Here is a 16,563-nt window from a genome sequence, read left to right as displayed (position 1 = left end):
CCGGTGATTAGGTAAGTCAGTTACAGGCTGGGGCATAACATCACCCATCTCATCTCGTCCTTGGACTATAAGCTCCTTGGGTCAGGTCCCCTCTTTTTGTCATGTGATGGCACAACTGGTGTCCCTACAAACAAATGTGACGGGGAAGCAGCAAGGAAAAGCGCACAGTTCACGTAGGCTTGCTTTATGTACTCTAGTTTTAATACCAGGAGGCGTGACAGCACATTGTACTCTGTATTGTTACGAGCATACAGCCACAGTGACCCCAATTCTTCTGAAGGAGAATCAGCCCTTAGATGAGATGTCTATTGTTTGATTTGCTGCTGGATCCAATCCAGATATTGGCTGACTTTGGTGTAGACTCCAAACTTCTCCTTTTTCCCACAACCTTCTCCCCAGCTCACCAGTCCCACTAGGAACCAAGTGTTCTTGAACTTCGTGACCATGGGGCCTCCGCTGTCCCCACCACAGGCATCCTGCTTGTCTTCAAGATTCCCAGCACACAGCATGTTCTCAGAGACAGCGTGCCTCATGGCTTGGGCACAGTCGCTCCACGGGACCAGGGGGATCTCAATGTAACTGAGGACAGCCGAGTAATTCATGGAGACGTCACTCTGGCTGCCCCAGCCAGTCACCACCATCGGCCTCCCATTTGCCGTCAGCTCCTGCTCTGCCAGTTTCTTGTTGGGAAGGCAAATAGGCAGCACAAATTTGTTGAAGACGATGGGCTGTGACAGGTGCAGCATGGCGATGTCATTATCGGAGCTCTGTTTGCTGTAGTTTTCGTGGCTCACGCACTTGTCCACCACAATGGTTTGCTCTGTGTCCTCATTCCGCAGCCGGTTGTATTCACCTGCAGGAGCAACGTGGAAAGAGATGAGAGCCTCATTCCTTGCTTAACACCATGGCAGGACTCAGGTCTGCTGAATGCTCAGACTTGTCCCTGCTCTCTTACCGTAAGAGTCTGCACATTGTATCATGTTTTATATCTTAACAGTGTTATACTTAATGGGCCTTCCCCGGGTCCCTAGCACAGCAAAAGCAGGAAGTTTGTACAAGTTCTTTGACACACGGTTAGCGGCTGATTGGCTGAACTCCCTGATGGAGACTTCCTGGACTAGTCCATCCTAGAAGCTGGAATCTGCATGGTAAGACGTTCATGACCAATAGACTTTACATTTGTCATGTATTGCACACCCACTGGTCACTTGGAACTGCATCGCCCCAGCATGGCGGCGTTAGGGCTTTACTGAGGGCAGTTCCATACCTAACGGGCTACCTGGATGACAGGGTGAAGGGACTTGTGAGAACAGTCTCACTTGTGCACAAGGGTGAGAGAGAGCCCGGCCCTGCTGGCACAGAGCATTGATTGGGTGCAGCGTGGGACAACGCAATGAGACAGTGGCAGATGAGCCGGAAGGGCCTTAAAGAAAAGGACGAGAGGGCTGCATTTGAGACACTGGAGAACAGAGCGCCAGGGAAGGGCCTCAAAGACTTGATCAGGGTGAGGGGCCAAAACGCTGCTCTGAGTGGTATTAATGCCCATGCTGGCATCTCAGAGTTTGGGCCATCGATTCCCTTAGTGGGATATTTCATCCAAGTATCTACCACGCTTAGCAAAAAGCAGCTGAGGTCGAGGCTGGATTATCCCTCTGCTGTCAGAGCAGATAGGGAGAAAACACTCCTCCAAAGGGCTTCTATTTGAAGAGAAGGGAACGATGCTTGTGGGGGGTTTGTTTGGAAATCCGGGGTTACATTTGGTGGCCGTTTCCCCATGCCTCAGACATGTGCACGGCTCGATGGGCTGGCTCTGGAGAGGAGCCGTGGAAATCACTCTACACTGAACTGCCCGTGCTCTCCCTCTGCCCCACCCTGGCTAGTTCAAATCCACCCCTCTCCTGAGTGGAGATCTCTAAGCACGCCACACTACTCGGTGGTTTGCAAGATGGATGCATGCCCGACTGGCGGCAACCTGTAGTTCTACGTGTGGCCCGTGTGCAGGGCTGTCAGATTCCGCTGGTTCCCCCTGGCTCCGTTTTTTCCTAGTGGTTCTATGAAGAGACAGCCCTGGAACGGAAGGGCCCGTGACGTGAGGTGTGGGCTGACCGCACGCAACACTGCACACCCACTGCACCCAATCAATGCGCGGTCATGGGCAACTGGCACACGCCGCACAGTCTAGCTATGCAAGCGTAGTTAGCACAGCCACCCTAACCCGGGAAAGCAACTTGGTTACGACAAGTCTGTGTTCTCGCTGGGATGGAGCCACCCGTGCAGCCCGCTCATTAGCCTAAGTGGCCCCTCCCAGATCTACACCAAGATTCCTTTGCACGTCTCTTCCTCGTGACCTATTCCAGAGTGGGGCGCAGGAACCTAGAGGTGCCGCCTAAGCAGCAGCATTCTCCGTATCCCTGGGGCATGGGGTGCAGGCCAGCGCCCTGCAAGCACAGTGGGACTGGGAGCAGAGCTCCGAAGTGGGGGCTCCTCCACCACAGTTCCCAGAGTCCAGTGGGGGAACGTCACCTCCTCTGTTTCACTTTGGAGAGACGCAGGGGAGCACACAGTGTACCAGCCCCCGTAGCTCACAGCCAGGCTCTCGGCTGCTAACGGACACCACACGCCTTTATTAACATGCTTGTACAATCTCGGGGAGGTACGACGGGCTGCCCGGCCAACCAAGCTCTAGATGCAGAGTGACGAGCTTGCGCTGTCACCTGGTGTCTTTCCCCCCAAAGGACACAGCCCAGCCCCCCGAGGGAGGATGTAACATCTTTAAAGAGGGAAGCGCAGGAGGTGGGGTTTCCATACCAAGTCTTACTTTGAACCGCCCTTTGTCTTCAACGCAGTGGGCTGCCGTTAGAACCCAGGAGGGGTGGATGAGGACACCCCCGCACTTAAACTTCCCCTTGCCATCCAGCAGCATCGTCTGGAAGAGAGAGAGAGAAGGACCCACCTCTGACACGTTGGACTGGACACGTTCCTTCTGCAGGCAGCAGTCTGCCCCGCCCCACGGGTACCAGAGCACGTGGCAATCGCGGAGGCCAAAGCTCCCTGTTTGGTGGGCAGAAGCATGCTGACCAGAGAGCCACTGTCCACCTAAATCAGTCGGCAGGTTTCTCCTTGGCTGGGGCTGGGCTCTATGCTCAGGAGACACCGTTGGGGGACTCAGTCTGCTCCTTCAGTTTGGAGACGCTTAGCTCAAGCAAGGGATGGACTAGCCCAACCACCACCAAGAGTAAAACGTCTTGGACTCATTCTCCTTTACACTAAGAGCTCTTACTGCTGCCCAGTAGAGTAAAGAATCTTAGTGTACACGAGAGTCGGGCCCAGCCCCATGCGAGGGTGGGGGCCGAAGAGCACACAAGGCTCCGTGCACTGCTCCGGTCCTCAGCACTAGCGCCACACTCCCATTGCTAGAACCTGCTGCTCTCTGCTTCTGGGGGCAGCATGGTCTGTGGTCCCAGGATAGGTAGGAAGCTGCCTTAGCAGTGCCCCTCCCCTCCGCTGCACTGCTGACTGGGAGCCACACAAGCCCCAGCCCTGCCCCACCCCCAAAGCTGAAGCTCCATCCTCAGCCCCATCCCCAGAACCCACGCTTTAGTCCAATTACGTTGGGTCACGGGCATCAATAATTTTGTTCAACTGGGTCACGAGAAAAAAAAGGTTGAACCCCCTGGACTAGAGCAAGCTCTGTAACTCGAATGAGGCTCGTTTTACATTTATAAACACAAAACGGTCCTAAAACAAAGAAGATTCAGTTCTTCCTGTGATAGTCCGACAGTGGCCAGCGTGCGCAGCAGGAGATATGCAATGCATTGAAGAAGTGGTTTTCCCCAGCTTGCTGCCACGTTACCGGCACAAACATCACGATGGTGCATGCACGGGCATGGTGAGCAAGAAAAACACTGCTTGGGAGAGAGCAGTGAGACTAACAAAATACAAACAAAAGTGACACTGGCTTCGGCTCTCCAAACCCTTCCCCTAAAATAAGGAGAACGTTGGCTTACAGAAGTGCCCTCATTCATGACCTAAGCGCTTCACTGGGCATATGAAGCAGTTCTGGGTAGTGCCTGAAAACTCCACCACAAAAGATGATTTATTTCTCACCTGCCAGGGACTGTCTCCTTTTCTCCCCATTTTCCCCTCAGTGAGCCGAATTTGGACCCCTGATTTGAGATCCATGCGATTTGCCTTCACTTTTCCACAGGCGAACTCCACTTCAAGAGATAAATCAAAGAGGTCAACCAGCAAAATGCAGACAATGCAACACAATCAGCTGTCAGCTTTTTATAGCTTATTACAGAAGAAACTCTCCAACTCACTACAGTTCTAAAAAACCCCTCATCCTGTCTCCTTATCTCTGCGAGATGCTCTCAATGGCTTCTCTGTGTATCCTTATTGTCTCATTGCGGGGGAAATTCCCTGATCTCCCTGAGACATTTAACTACACAGGGCGTTCCTAACACAGAGACACAAGAGTGATTTCTAATGCCAATAAAAAGAGGTAATTTATCTACAACTGGAGGTTCTTCAAGATACGTGGTTTCTATCTGTGTACTGAGGGTTATACACATTACTCCTGGGGGAGTTCTGCATCACTGTATGTGCACAGACTTCACGTTCCCCACAGATTTTTTTTGCTTTCCGGCAGAAAAATGACTTCTGACAGGGAAGCAAATGGAAGCTACAAGAGCAGTCATGTGCGCGTGAGAGAGAGAGAAACTGAGACTCTGTTCTCTCACTTGATCTGGCAGCATGCCTGGCACGGACGGGCAGGGCGTTGGGGTGTTTCTGAGAGGAGATACGCATAGGGCAGGTTCTGTCCCCTCACGCAGAGCAGAGTGTAGCAACCTGCCTACTTACTGGCTTGTTCTCATTGTCTCTGTGAATTCTCGCCAAAGTACAAAACAGGTGTAAAAGTTTTAATGCGCCTTTACATTGCCAGGGTGTTGTAAACAATAGCATGGTCTTATAAATGCTTTGCATTAATGATTGGAACTGGGCTCTTTTTTGGGGGGGAGCTGAAATAATTTTCTGTCAAAATGACTCTGTGAACTCTTTGCTCCTGGCCGTTCTGGAGAATCAGTAGCCAATATAAATTGTGAGTGTGAGTCTCCATCCCTCACTTGTTTGTCAGTTGCCTAGCACTGACGTATGGCTGCAGAGATTTGTTGACTACTAACTAGAAATAAAGGGTCAGGCCTACCTAAATTCCTGTTAGGCGAGGTGGTTTGGAGACTTCCTCCCATGCAACCACTCCCTTTTCCCATCCATTTTATTGTGATTACATAAGTTACTGAACTAACTGAAACCAGAACGATTACATTGTGTTATTTTGACAATCATTTGCAGAATTTTAAAATAGCGTGCACAGAATTTTTTATTTTTTTTTGGTGCAGAATTTTTATTTTTGTGGTGCAGAATTCCTCCAGGGATAACACGTGCAAATAGCAGCAGTGTCCATCAGTCTGTCCATGCGTCCTTGCTCTGCCTCGTGGTTTTGTCTGAGGTGAAAAAGGATGGCATGGACCAACCATTAGGCATGTAAAATCCCATTCAATTGGTTAACCAGTAAAACATGAAGTTAACCAATTAACCGGGAGCTTTCCGTCACGGCTGGGTTCGAGCAGCTCCCCACCACAGCCCCCGCCTAAGCCCCTTCCGGGCCCACTGAAGACAGGAGCTGTTCTGGGCATCTGCCTGCAACGCGCCTGGGCCACCATGGACTAGGGATGCTCTGGGATGTGCCCAGGCCTGCTGTGGACGGGCAGCTTCGGATGCCCAGAGCAGCCCCTGCCTGCGATGCGCCCTCAGTTCTTTCTCCACCACAAACTGAACAGATCTGGAGCAGTGCAAAAGGTGGGCAGGGCTACACTTACCAAAGAACTCTTTCTGCTGGAGCAATAACCAGTCCAGAGGGCTTCCTCGATAGGTAAGCGTACAGGTTGGTTGAGACAGGATACGACATTTGGCAGAACCTTGGGGTGCAAGCCCAGGGAAACCTTGCCCTTATGGAATCTGCCATCGTGGCCCCCCGTTTGCTACACTGCTCGTGGAAGGTGACCTTCATGGCAAGGGGAGAGAGGGAGCAGGAGGCAACAGTTCAAAGGGTGATTTCATCAATGCTCAGAGGACAGGGTTGAGGCTCCAATGGGAAGCAATGGGTTGAATGGGCAGATAAAGCTGTAGGAGGCCATTGCAAAACCTGGTAGCGCAAGGGTGCGTAACGACGGAAGTGCAGCTCCGCAAAGGGTGGGAAAGCAGTGAGAGCAGCTGTGCGCACCTTTACAAGGGAGTCCTGATGTCTTCAGAGACAGCAGATAGTCCAGAGGCAGACGGATGCCCATGTCTTCAGGGACAAGACCCCTCTGCTGGGCTCAGGAGGTCGAACGCTTGATCCCGTGGGGCCACATCATAGACTCTTGTACTGATGAAGAACATTCCTGCTCTAGTGAAAATGCCCTTTCAGAAACCAAGCTCGCAGGGGAAGTGTGGGCGGCATGGGGGGCTTGATCCGGCTGCCATGTTATGTGCGGGATCCCGGGAAAGCTGGCAGTGCACGTGAGGGACATGTTGATGTGCAGATGAGTAGAAGAAACCAAAACTTGTGAGGCCAGAACAGAATCGTCGTCACTCTCCCCGCCCTACCTCGTCTAGGACGTGCAGTACGGGAGGAAAGACATTACTGACCTGGTCCAGCCAGAAAGAGTGGGAAAGAGTGGGAAAGAGTGCCACCCCCACTGGCATCCGCTGACGCAATCCTGGCTGCATTTGCTTTTGGGGTGGGAGCTGAAGTGATCCCTGGTCTGCGTCCCTGACCGGCTGAATATGTTGCTGGCCACAACTCCGGTCAGCCACGAATGGTCAGCTGAGAGAGTCTGCAACCATATTCTGAGCCCTGGCACTGTGCGCTGACACCAACAGGATCCTGTGGGAAAGGATCTACCCCAAAGGCTTCTGCACAGAGCGCTGGAGACCTTGTTTCCTGACGCAGTAACAGGTGCGGTGGGGTGTGGCGTGCTGGGAGTGAATGGATGGGAGAAATGCACAACGTGCTCTCCGCAGCGCCCAAAGCTTCCAGGAAGGTGACTGTACGTATGGGTTCCTGAGTGGTCCGAGGCGATGGTATCGTGTGTTCGCCCATGGGGCCGTTCCAACCACTGACCGGCATGCCTGTCATGCTGGGAGAGAACTGCAGGGAGGGTCTCTTGGGCCAGACCTGACCAGGATCCTTCCAGCATCGTAGGGGGAAAGAAGCTCGGGGGGAACAATCAGTAGGAAGTCCATGATAAAGTGCATGAATGGAAACATACGTGCAGGCCACCATGTGGCCAAGAAGGGAAAGGCAAGGCCTGGCTGGAACACAAGGACTGGAGACACCTTGGTCCCTAGTTCTTGTAGGAACTTGTCCTCCAGTAGGTAGGCATATGCCAGGCCTGTAGCCCACCAGTGCTCTAGGAAGGGCTCCTCCCCTCGGGGTCAGTGGGCGGCCACTCCACCTCACTGCACCCCTGCTCTGTCTCTCCTAGGAAATCAGCTGTACTGGGCTCCGGCCTCGGGTCAGTCCACGCCCACAGTCACTAAGTCCAGGGGCTCTGGCTTATGGTGGAACCGAGCCAACAGTGAATTGTGCTGAACCCTCACTGTGGATGGGCCATAATAATCCAGGGCTCCGGCCTATGATCGGACTGAGCCAACAGTGGCTAGGTCCTGGCCCAGGCTCTGGCCGGGTGACAAACAACTCCTAAACTCTGTTAACAGTCGACAGAGAGGGGTTCAGAGAGGGGCAGCAAACAAACAGTTCTGAGGTAACAGTCACTGGGCCCAGGCCTTGGCTCAGGGTGGGGCAACACACAAATAGACGGGTCTTCCAGCACAGGCAGAGAGCTGTTTCACACAGGAGGTTGGGCCTGCGTGCTGGGAAGAGTGAGGGGAAAAGCAGGAGACCATTAAAAGCATTTCCCAAAGTCTGTACGCATCCTGAAAAACACTCACCTACTGCAAGAGCAACGCAGATATGAACATATGGACGTATAAAACAGACTTTTTTCTGACTTCTAGAAGGCACATCACAAGAGATGAGAGAACAATGGAGCCTTCGACTTGGACTAAATGGTGCTGAGAGGGAACAGAGAGCGGGGATAGTATGTCTCACCTTTCCCTGCCTCCAACGAAACCATGAGGCGGCACAAGGACGCAAGCGTGGACTAACGGACACTACTACTCTCAAAAGCGCCAGCTCTGGCAGATGCGTCTAACCCTCGGGAACATACAAGGGACCATCACTCGAAGGAGAAGTGGAATGATCCCAAGCAGAGAACCATTCTGCACGGGATCAATTCCCTGCAACTATTAGAAAGTGCGTTGTGCACGGGTTCTCACTTTTCAGACAAAGTAGCATGACTCCCATCCCCCTGGGTAGGTGCCTCCCTCCCCACCCTTCTGTCCTACCAGCAGGCTCGCACTTGGCGTGGTCGTCCATCAGCCGGTACCCTGGCGAACAGCTGCAATAGCGGCGCTGGCTCAGCGTTGGATCCTCATTACAGAAGTGCTCACAGCCCCCGTTGTAAGTGGAGCAGTCGGTGTAGTTGGCCTCTGGGAAAGGAGGAAAGTGAAAAGAGACACGAGGTTAGAAGATGGAGGAGTCCCCGACGGTGAGGCCAGGGCAAGACTTGATGTTCCCCTTTAACATGGGAGCAGGCACATTGTGAGCTGGAATTGGCCAGTGCCTCGATTGGAGGGCAGTGCAGCAGATGGGTTTGGGAAGCCAGCTTCTGTGTCTGAGTCAGTGGCAGACGGAGAAAGGCGCTGCCGGGGGAGAGGCCTGGCGCATGCCTGAAGGTCTGACAATTCTCTACCTTGCCTCTGAGAACGAGGCTCTTGCGCACACACAGAGCAGCATTTCTCTGGGGAAGAAAGCCAGCTCTTCCAAAAGCAGCCAGCCTCCGAGCTCAGGCTGCAACAGCGTCAGCTCGGCACGCACTCGTCTCTGCACTGGATGGTGGGCTTGCCCCACGACCTTGCCTACACAACCCATCATTTCCTGGTTTACCCTGGGGGCAAACCCTGTTTCGCAGGAATCCTTTCACTGGGGAGAGACTTTGGCTCCCCCAGGAGCACAGACCAACTTTACGCCACATTAGAAAGCAACTAAGAACGCTCTGGCAGGCCACGACGTACGGAGACATGGCATCCGAAGCAGAGACATGGGTGTTGGTTTCTGGGCTCAGGCAGAGACCCCCATCCCCCGCCCGGGTTTATTTCTAATATTAAAACGGGGGCTTGAGGCCAGCATTACCATATTGGCACAGGCGTCCCTCCCAGCCTTGGTTGCAAATGCAGTTAAATCGCCCAATGTTGTCCAGACACGTTCCATTGAAACAAGGGTTGGATAAACACTGGTCTCCATCTGGAAGACACACGCAGGGAAACCCGGCTCAGGACTCTCCTGCTCTCTCGCAGGCCAGAGATGAACGACAGCTGGCCTCTTGGGTCCCACCCGCCCGGCAGCAGCGCGGGAAGCGGGCCCTGCGACGCGCTAGCTGGACGGTGCATTTTTACCCGCTGTTCCGGGCGCTCCAGGGGTTCTAGCAATGTGAGGACAAGGTGATGGGCTCTGAGGGACAGAGGAAGGGCATGTGCATGGGGGCAGGGCGGCGCAGGAAGGCCGGCAGGCCCCGTGGGCAGTGGGTATGGGCTGCTTCCCTTGGAACTAGAGAGCAATGGAGATCATCCTTTGCGTGCACAGCAATCGTGGGGATTAGGAACGCTCCTGGTGGCTTGGCTGGAGGAGAGAGCGTGGAAGATAACGACAGGCAGGCAGGGATGCCGAGGTACCTCCTGCACGGAGACAGGGATGGATTGGACGCCTGCCCTTACTCACCAACGTACTTGGTCCAAAAGTTTAGCTGTGGAGAAATAAAAACCTGGGTTAGGGCTGGGAGCTGACAGTGCAAAGGAATGGGCCTTCGCTGGCGCTCTGCCTTGAGGTCAGGGGTGTTCAGGGTCTCTGGCTCACGGCGGTAGCGTCCTTTCCTTTGACACAGCAGTGACAAGAATCACTTGCCTCCGTGACCTGGCTGGGTGGCAGGCTAGGCTGTGACGCTGCAAACAGAGGGCGCAGAGTCCCACTGCCTGCCTCCTGCACATCCCTCTCCTCTACTCTCACACCTCTCCTGTGCCCGAATCCCGCCCCACACAACCCCAGCCAGGCTCGTTCCCGGACTCCCTCCCTGCCTGCAGACAGCCCCCCTGCTGGCCCTACCCTGTGTCTCTCCCCCCCCCCCCGCACTGGCCCCACCCCATCCCTTCCTCCCCTGCCTGCAGACAGCCCCCCCCCACTGACCCATCCCTTCCTCCCCTGCCTGCAGACAGCCCCCCCCCCACTGACCCATCCCTTCCTCCCCTGCCTGCAGACAGCCCCCCCCAACGCGAGCCGCACCCTGGGGGGGAGGGGAAGAGCTGCAGGTTGGCCACAGCTGGACCAGTCTGTCCCGGGCAGCCCCAGCCCTGCTCAGAGCGTGACGCAAGGGGCCCCGGTGGCAATTTAAAGGGCCCGGGCTACACTCGCTGCTGCGAGCCCCAGGCCTTTGTGAATTGCCAGGCCTGGGAAAGCTGCCCTCTCTGCCCCCCTCCCATGGGCAGGCTGCCGCGCTAAGCAGCAGGCAGGTGAAAGGAGCCGGGGGGCCCACGCTGGTCCAGGACTGCTCCAGCCCTGAGCCCCCCGCGGTGCCCTATAGGAGTGGCAGGAGCCCCCTTCCTACCGATTCTGTGTTTGCCTGCTGTTCCCTTTCCACCCCAGCATCGCTGCTTTCCTCTTCCTCTTGGCTGGTGATCCAAGCTGTGAGCTCTCGCCTACCCCCCCCCAACTCCCTCACAACCCCCTGCCCTGATTCCTGCACCTCCTCCCTCCCCAACCCTCTGCCCTGATCCCCAACCTGACTCCTGCCCCACGCCCCCCCATACTCCCATTTCTTACAGGTACTGCTGCATCCACCCCCCTGCCGTGACCCCGCATGGGGCAGTACAGCAGCACCCGTATTTCACCCCAGGGGGAAGGGACAGTAAATACTGAGCCGAGCCGGAGTTTGTGGTGGTACTGGAGGGAGCCAAGCCAGGCCAAAGGGGTTCTGAGGCCAGCAGGGAGGCTGTGGGACAAGCTGGTGGCGGGGCAAGAGGAAAAGGCGACAGGGCCTGGGGGAGACCTGCCAGCGCACAAGGTTGGTTTTTACAACCAGAACCACAAAGAACAGAAACCCAGAGCCAGCTCCTCACTGGTGTAAAGCGACACAGCTGTGTTGGTTGCACGGCCGTGTCTGCCCTCGCAGACAGCAGGATACTGAGGGGAGCGCTCCAGCCACGAATACGTCCCCCAAATCAGTGTTCACCGGTTCATTCATTCCCCCTCCCCTCCTAGCCTGAGGGGAACGACTTACGGTTGCTTCCCTGGTTTCAAATATCTCACTGGCCTCCTCCAGGTCACACTGCTCCTCCTTGCACTCTCGCTCCAGAGAGCCTGGCTTGAGCTCCTCCAGGAAAGAGTTCGCCCGCTTCTGGATTTTCAGGATTTGGTTGGCATCGCGGCCGCTGTAAAATACTTGAAGCCGAGAGAGACAAGGGCTCAAGCCTGGCACTGACCCTGAGCGTGCAGCCCCTTGCAGGGCCCGTCACTCCCTCCTTAGCTGCAGCTTCAGACCCTTCTGCCTGGTTTTCAGAGGAGTCCAGGAGCACTTCTGAGAGTCTCCCAGGTGGTCTGGAATTGGCCACCCGAAAACCCAGAGGGCTATGAAATCTGTGACAGCTCCTGAGCACACGGGCCCCGCAGGGCACTTCTCAGCCGCGGGGAAGGGGCTGGGGTAGGAACCCCGAAGACCTGAATGAAGGTCCCACCTGCACAATGTCTGGGTTTGGGACCAGAAGCCATGTTTCCAGCAGAGAACCGAATCACCGGCAATGTGTGGTGAAGCCGCATCAGCCAGCCTGGTTTGGGTCTAGTTCTGCCCCATGTCAATGCACGGGGCTGCAACAGACCCACCCACCCAGCACCACGGGGCTGCAACAGACCCACCCACCCAGCACCACGGGGCTGAACAGAACCACCCACCCACCCAGCACCACGGCAATGAAGCTGCTGCCTCCGTTTGAGCTCTCAGGCTCCTACACGAGAAAGAAGAGACAAGGGGCTGTCACACTAAGACACCCATGTACCAGCCTTCCGCTCCCTTCACTATTGCAGGCCTGCAGCCAGTTTTCCCACCCCACAATGCCTGGCACAGCTCCCTGGAGCCGGTCCCTACCACTCCTCCCGGTCCCCGGGCTGCCTCGGACCAGGGGATGCTGCAAGAGGGTTTGCTCCTGCACAAAGAGCTGCGAATGGGCCAGGAGGAGAGGGCTGCACCCACCCTTTGCAGGTGCCCTGTCCAACGGCCCGTGGTGCAGCCCGACTCCCTTGGGCTGCAGGGTCTCCAGGAGGCCCTGGGTCTTCCCATGTGTTGTGTTGCAGGCGGCTTGCTTGAATGGAACAATCTTTGTCGTATTCGTGTGGCAGGAAGAAGCTGAGTGTCGCGGTAGCCGTGGGGGGGGGGGGGGGTTTCAGGGTGTCAGAGAGAACAGGCAGGTGAGTTAATGTCTTTTATTGCACTCACATCTGATGATGAACGAGTGGCAATTTCGAGCTCCACAGAGCTCTTCTTGGGGTTGGGAGGACACTGCCTCGAAAGCGTCCCTCCCTCGCCAGCACAAGGTGCAATAAAAGGTCTGACCTCCCCAGCTTACGTCTCTAGCAAGAAGCCGAGATAGGAGCGAGCTATGGTGGCGTGGGAGGCCAAGCCATCCCTCCCACCTCCTGGCAGACAGCTGGGGTCACAAGGCACGCTGGGCACAGGGCCGGGTAGCAGGGAAGCCAGGCAAGTTAAGCAGGCAGGGGGGTGAAAGGCGGGTACATCGGTGTATTAGTGTGACGGCCCCTTGTCTCTTCTTCCTTGTGAGGAGTCAGAGCTGAAATGGAGGCAGCAGCTTCATTGCCATGGTGCCTCTGGGACAGTCTGAGCAGCCATGTTTTGCTGGGGGGGGGGGGGGGTGGCAGTTGGGGCTGTGCCAACCCACCTGTCAGGAGGTGAAGATTCACTGGTCAATATGGCCAGGGAAAAAGCAGCCGCTGACCCCAGCCAATTAACTCAGATGCTCCAGGGTCAGGCTACAGGGCTGTTTCATGGCAGTGTAGACGCCCGGCGGCCCTCCCACCTCACAGGCTCCTGAGGCCCAGCGCCAGCCCGAACCCAGATGTCCACACAACAGTGACACAGCCCCAGAGACTGAGCCTGTGAAGCCCACTCAGATGGCCTGGGCCACCGTGGGGTCTAGCTACTGGGTAGCCTGTACCTGTCTTACAGACACCGGGGTAGGGACTTGACGTGGTTTCCATCCTGATTAGAGGCAGCAGGCGTGACTCCATGGCCGAAGCTGCTCTCACCTGGCTTCCTAGGGGCCAGACATGGGTGTTGCTACGTGGGGTGAGCTCCCTGTGGCGTTTCACGCCGTGGTAGGTGTGTGGTTCCGGTCTGGTTTTGCCTTCGAATGGGAAGGCTGTGAAGTCGGGCTCTGGCTGACATCTGACAGGATTCCCCCTCAGAGGGACATTACCTTTATCCGCGGGATGAGCCCTCGCTGAGCCTGTGACGGCTCCTTGCGCCAGGCTAGCTGTTCCGTCAGCACCGCGGGTTACTGGCCGCTGCACCGTCCCTGGGGCCGCTCCGCCACAGCAAGTGACAGGGAGGCCAGACTCAGGGCTTTAACTGCCACATCACCCAGCCTGCTCGGGGCAGGCTTGGACACCACGTGGGAAGCAGTGCAGGGGGCCTGTCTACCAGTGCTCACCGCAGGGGCAGCTGCACCATGAGAGCGCCACAGGAATCTAGCCCAGGGAGAAACTCCGAGCGGAACTTACCTGAGGCCCCGTGTCCACAGTGCACCAAGCAGGCAGCCACCAACAGCCAAAGGGTACAGAGTCTCCACATAGCGTAGTACGGAGCTCCTAAGAGATTAAAAAGGAAGCATGAAAGAGCTGGGCAGTGTGTCAGACCGGTCCCTCCTTTGTTCTCCAGGCAGCCGGAGCCTGTCTGTAAAGCTGACTTGCTCCTCAGCCCAGGTGCAAATCCAAAGCCGCGAGTCAGTCAAGTCCATCCCACGGTTGCGCTAGTTCCCGTTGTGCCGTCATCAGCCTCCCCACATACTTGCTCTCTCTCCTCTTCCCTCCCCAGTCGCAATTTGCCAAACGAAGCCTCCTCGTACATTGAGCAGGGTAGAACTCTTGGGAAGCACTTACTGATTCAACCAGCTTCAGTCCCAGCTCTCTACTCTTCCACCATGGCGCCGCAGGAGGCTAGTTAATCCCTAACTTCAAATATTTACTCATCCCAACGGCCTTCCTTTCAGTCAGTCAACAAACAACGGCCAGTTGCTGGGACAAGTCCTTGATCCAAGCAGTGTGAGTTCAACAGCCCCTCTGGGCGTCTGAGCTTCCCACCGCTGTAGGCTTTGTCCCTCATGGGTCAGCTCCACTGGAAGCTGATGGTGGTAAATGCAACATGGCAGAGCTGACCAACCGACGTGGTGAATCTTAAAGCCTGCGATAAGGACCCACTGCCGTCCCCACACAGGGTGGGTCCCATCGTCAGTGTTATTCTACATGGAGGCAAGCGCATTAGTACGGCCAGTCCCTATCCTGCAACGTGACTGTTTGAGCTGAGGACACTAGCCTTGACTCCTCAGAGTGCTGCAACGTGAGCTTCTGCTCCCATTTTGTGATTAAACACCACATGGTCCTCCCCACTGCACCCTCACGGATGTGATCGGGCAGGAGAAACTTGTCATTTCATAATACACGTATTACAAAATACACACCCATCATCATAACCGCAGTAGTCCACCCTCCCCCTCTGTTTTTAAGTGTCTTCCTTTCACGAGGACCAAAAATGTTAATTTTTATTCTGATTTAGGTTGGGTCATTTGAGGGATTGATCTTTCCTCTGGGATTAAGAAAAATGGCCTGGAACTCAACATGTTTGTCCCACTGTCCTATTTTATCATTCTAGTAAAACCTGTATTACAAAAACTGGCAAGATCTAAGTATGAAAAAAGGGAAGAAAAACGATTCCAAATGTGGCAGCAGCACCCATGGCTGTAATAATAAAATCCCCCGAAAATGGTCCATGTTCAACTGTGGTTCAAAAGTGGCGAGGGCAGGGCTGAGATGGCTGGGGGAGGGGAGGAGCGAGAGGCGCTTCTAGGCCCCAGGGACCACCAAAGGGAAAGCCGACTCTGCTGACTCAAGAAGGGGTGGAGAAATTCTGAAGATCTGGGTGGGTCCCAACTCCAGACATGCTCCTGGGATTTAGGGTGATTCAGATCGGGAGACCAAGGCCCTGGCCTTGCACCTGGGCGAAGCTATGCTGACTTCATGGGGACTCTAGGCAGAGAGAAGGGTTCCTCAGTGTAGATTGGATTACAGGATAGGGGGCCAAAGTTTTCTCTGCCTAGCACCGGGATTCTATTAGGGTGCCACCTCTGAGATGCAGAAACCTGGGACATCGGGGACGAGCCTGAGCCAACAGCCCTGGAAAGGTAGACGGAGCACCCTTACAGATTGCCTGGGACATCTACCTCCAAAAAGGGACAATCCTGGAAAGACCTGGACAGGTGACAAGCCGAGGCAGCATAGGACTCCAGAGAGAGAGCCAGGATGCTCAGTACTAGTAGAGGCATTAAAGGAAGGAGATGCTCTTTGGTTGTAAAGTCCCAAACAGCACAGTTATTTCATCCCAAGGTTTAATGATCATTTGGGGACCAACACCCTCCTCCTGGGAAGCTCCGGCTCCAGCGCTCACGTGAAGCAGCTCTGAGCTTTCCTGGGGTACAACCAGAGAGGAGCAGATGAGGGGGCAGTAACAGTTTTGCCCTTTTAAAAAACTTGTGTGTCACAAAGGAGCAAAACAGGACCCGAGCCTGGACTTTCAAACCCCCTCCCCCCCGGGTCCCCTCCAGCCAGCGAGAGCAGCAGTCGATACCTTTCCTTCCTCTGTGCTCAGCTGTCAGGCTGTCTGCACTGGGTCTCCAGCCAGAAGACTGGTCCGGAACAGAAACGATTGGGAATGCTCATGTGATAAACAATCAGAAACACTTCAAGGCTTCTCCATGAATCCGTGAGACCCAAAAGAGAGGACAAATTAATTCCCTCTATCCCTGCCCTTTGCAGGTCACTGTAGGGCAGCTTTTCGAGGGTCTGCAGTGTGCTAGGTGGGACTGTCTATGCTAATCACCCCCGCAACCACCCGTCAAGAGAGTATGTCGTTGCCATGTCAGAAAGAGGCAGGGCTTCCCTCAGTCCCACAAAAATAAATTCATTTGATGGCCACTGAATATGCTCAGAAGTGCTTTTCCAATGGCTTATACGTGTTGCTCACCCACGTTTTCAGAACCTGGTTATGGGCATTCTCCAAAACAAACACGCTTTGCCTGCCAAGGTTCACGGTTCAAGGGTCAGCCATTTTGGGAGTTGTGAGTAAA

The 16,563-nt window shown here is 55.1% G+C and overlaps 1 protein-coding gene across 3 annotated transcripts; it reads right to left on the bottom strand.

The window, feature by feature from the left end:
• Positions 1-179: 179 nt before the first annotated feature.
• Positions 180-16,347, bottom strand: PROC (protein C, inactivator of coagulation factors Va and VIIIa). 3 transcript variants are annotated; one of them, XM_075937436.1, is made up of 9 exons: positions 16,065-16,347; positions 13,946-14,032; positions 11,436-11,596; positions 9,884-9,908; positions 9,299-9,409; positions 8,452-8,595; positions 4,108-4,217; positions 2,809-2,926; positions 180-853 (listed from the first exon to the last, which is right to left on the bottom strand). In XM_075937436.1, the coding sequence occupies exons 2-9, from the start codon at positions 14,013-14,015 to the stop codon at positions 306-308; spliced, it is 1,287 nt and encodes a 428-aa protein (XP_075793551.1). In that variant the 5' UTR covers positions 14,016-14,032; positions 16,065-16,347; the 3' UTR covers positions 180-305. The 3 variants fall into 3 exon arrangements, with proteins under 3 accessions (XP_075793551.1, XP_006131075.2, XP_006131076.2); XM_006131013.4 differs by lacking the exon at positions 16,065-16,347 and adding an exon at positions 14,324-14,466; XM_006131014.4 differs by lacking the exon at positions 16,065-16,347 and adding an exon at positions 14,232-14,291.
• Between the last annotated feature and the right edge of the window lie 216 nt (positions 16,348-16,563).

This window comes from Pelodiscus sinensis, chromosome 10 (genome assembly GCF_049634645.1).
Source record: "Pelodiscus sinensis isolate JC-2024 chromosome 10, ASM4963464v1, whole genome shotgun sequence".
Classification (NCBI taxonomy): Eukaryota; Metazoa; Chordata; order Testudines; family Trionychidae; genus Pelodiscus; species Pelodiscus sinensis.
The sequence above is the reverse complement of the archived record's forward strand: the minus strand, read 5'-3'. Positions and strand labels throughout refer to the sequence as shown.

What these genes read in the sequence shown, in the direction of transcription:
- PROC (XM_075937436.1), bottom strand. Translation starts at nt 14,015, where the DNA reads ATGTGGAGACTCTGTACCCTTTGGCTGTTGGTGGCTGCCTGCTTGGTG. An exon ending in GGGACGCCTGTGCCAATATG is followed by an intron (nt 8,596 to 9,298) that starts GTAATGCTGGCC and finishes CTCCTTTCCCAG; the next exon opens with AGGCCAACTACACCGACTGC. An exon ending in CGCCAAGTGCGAGCCTGCTG is followed by an intron (nt 4,218 to 8,451) that starts GTAGGACAGAAG and finishes TATCTCTTGAAG; the next exon opens with TGGAGTTCGCCTGTGGAAAA.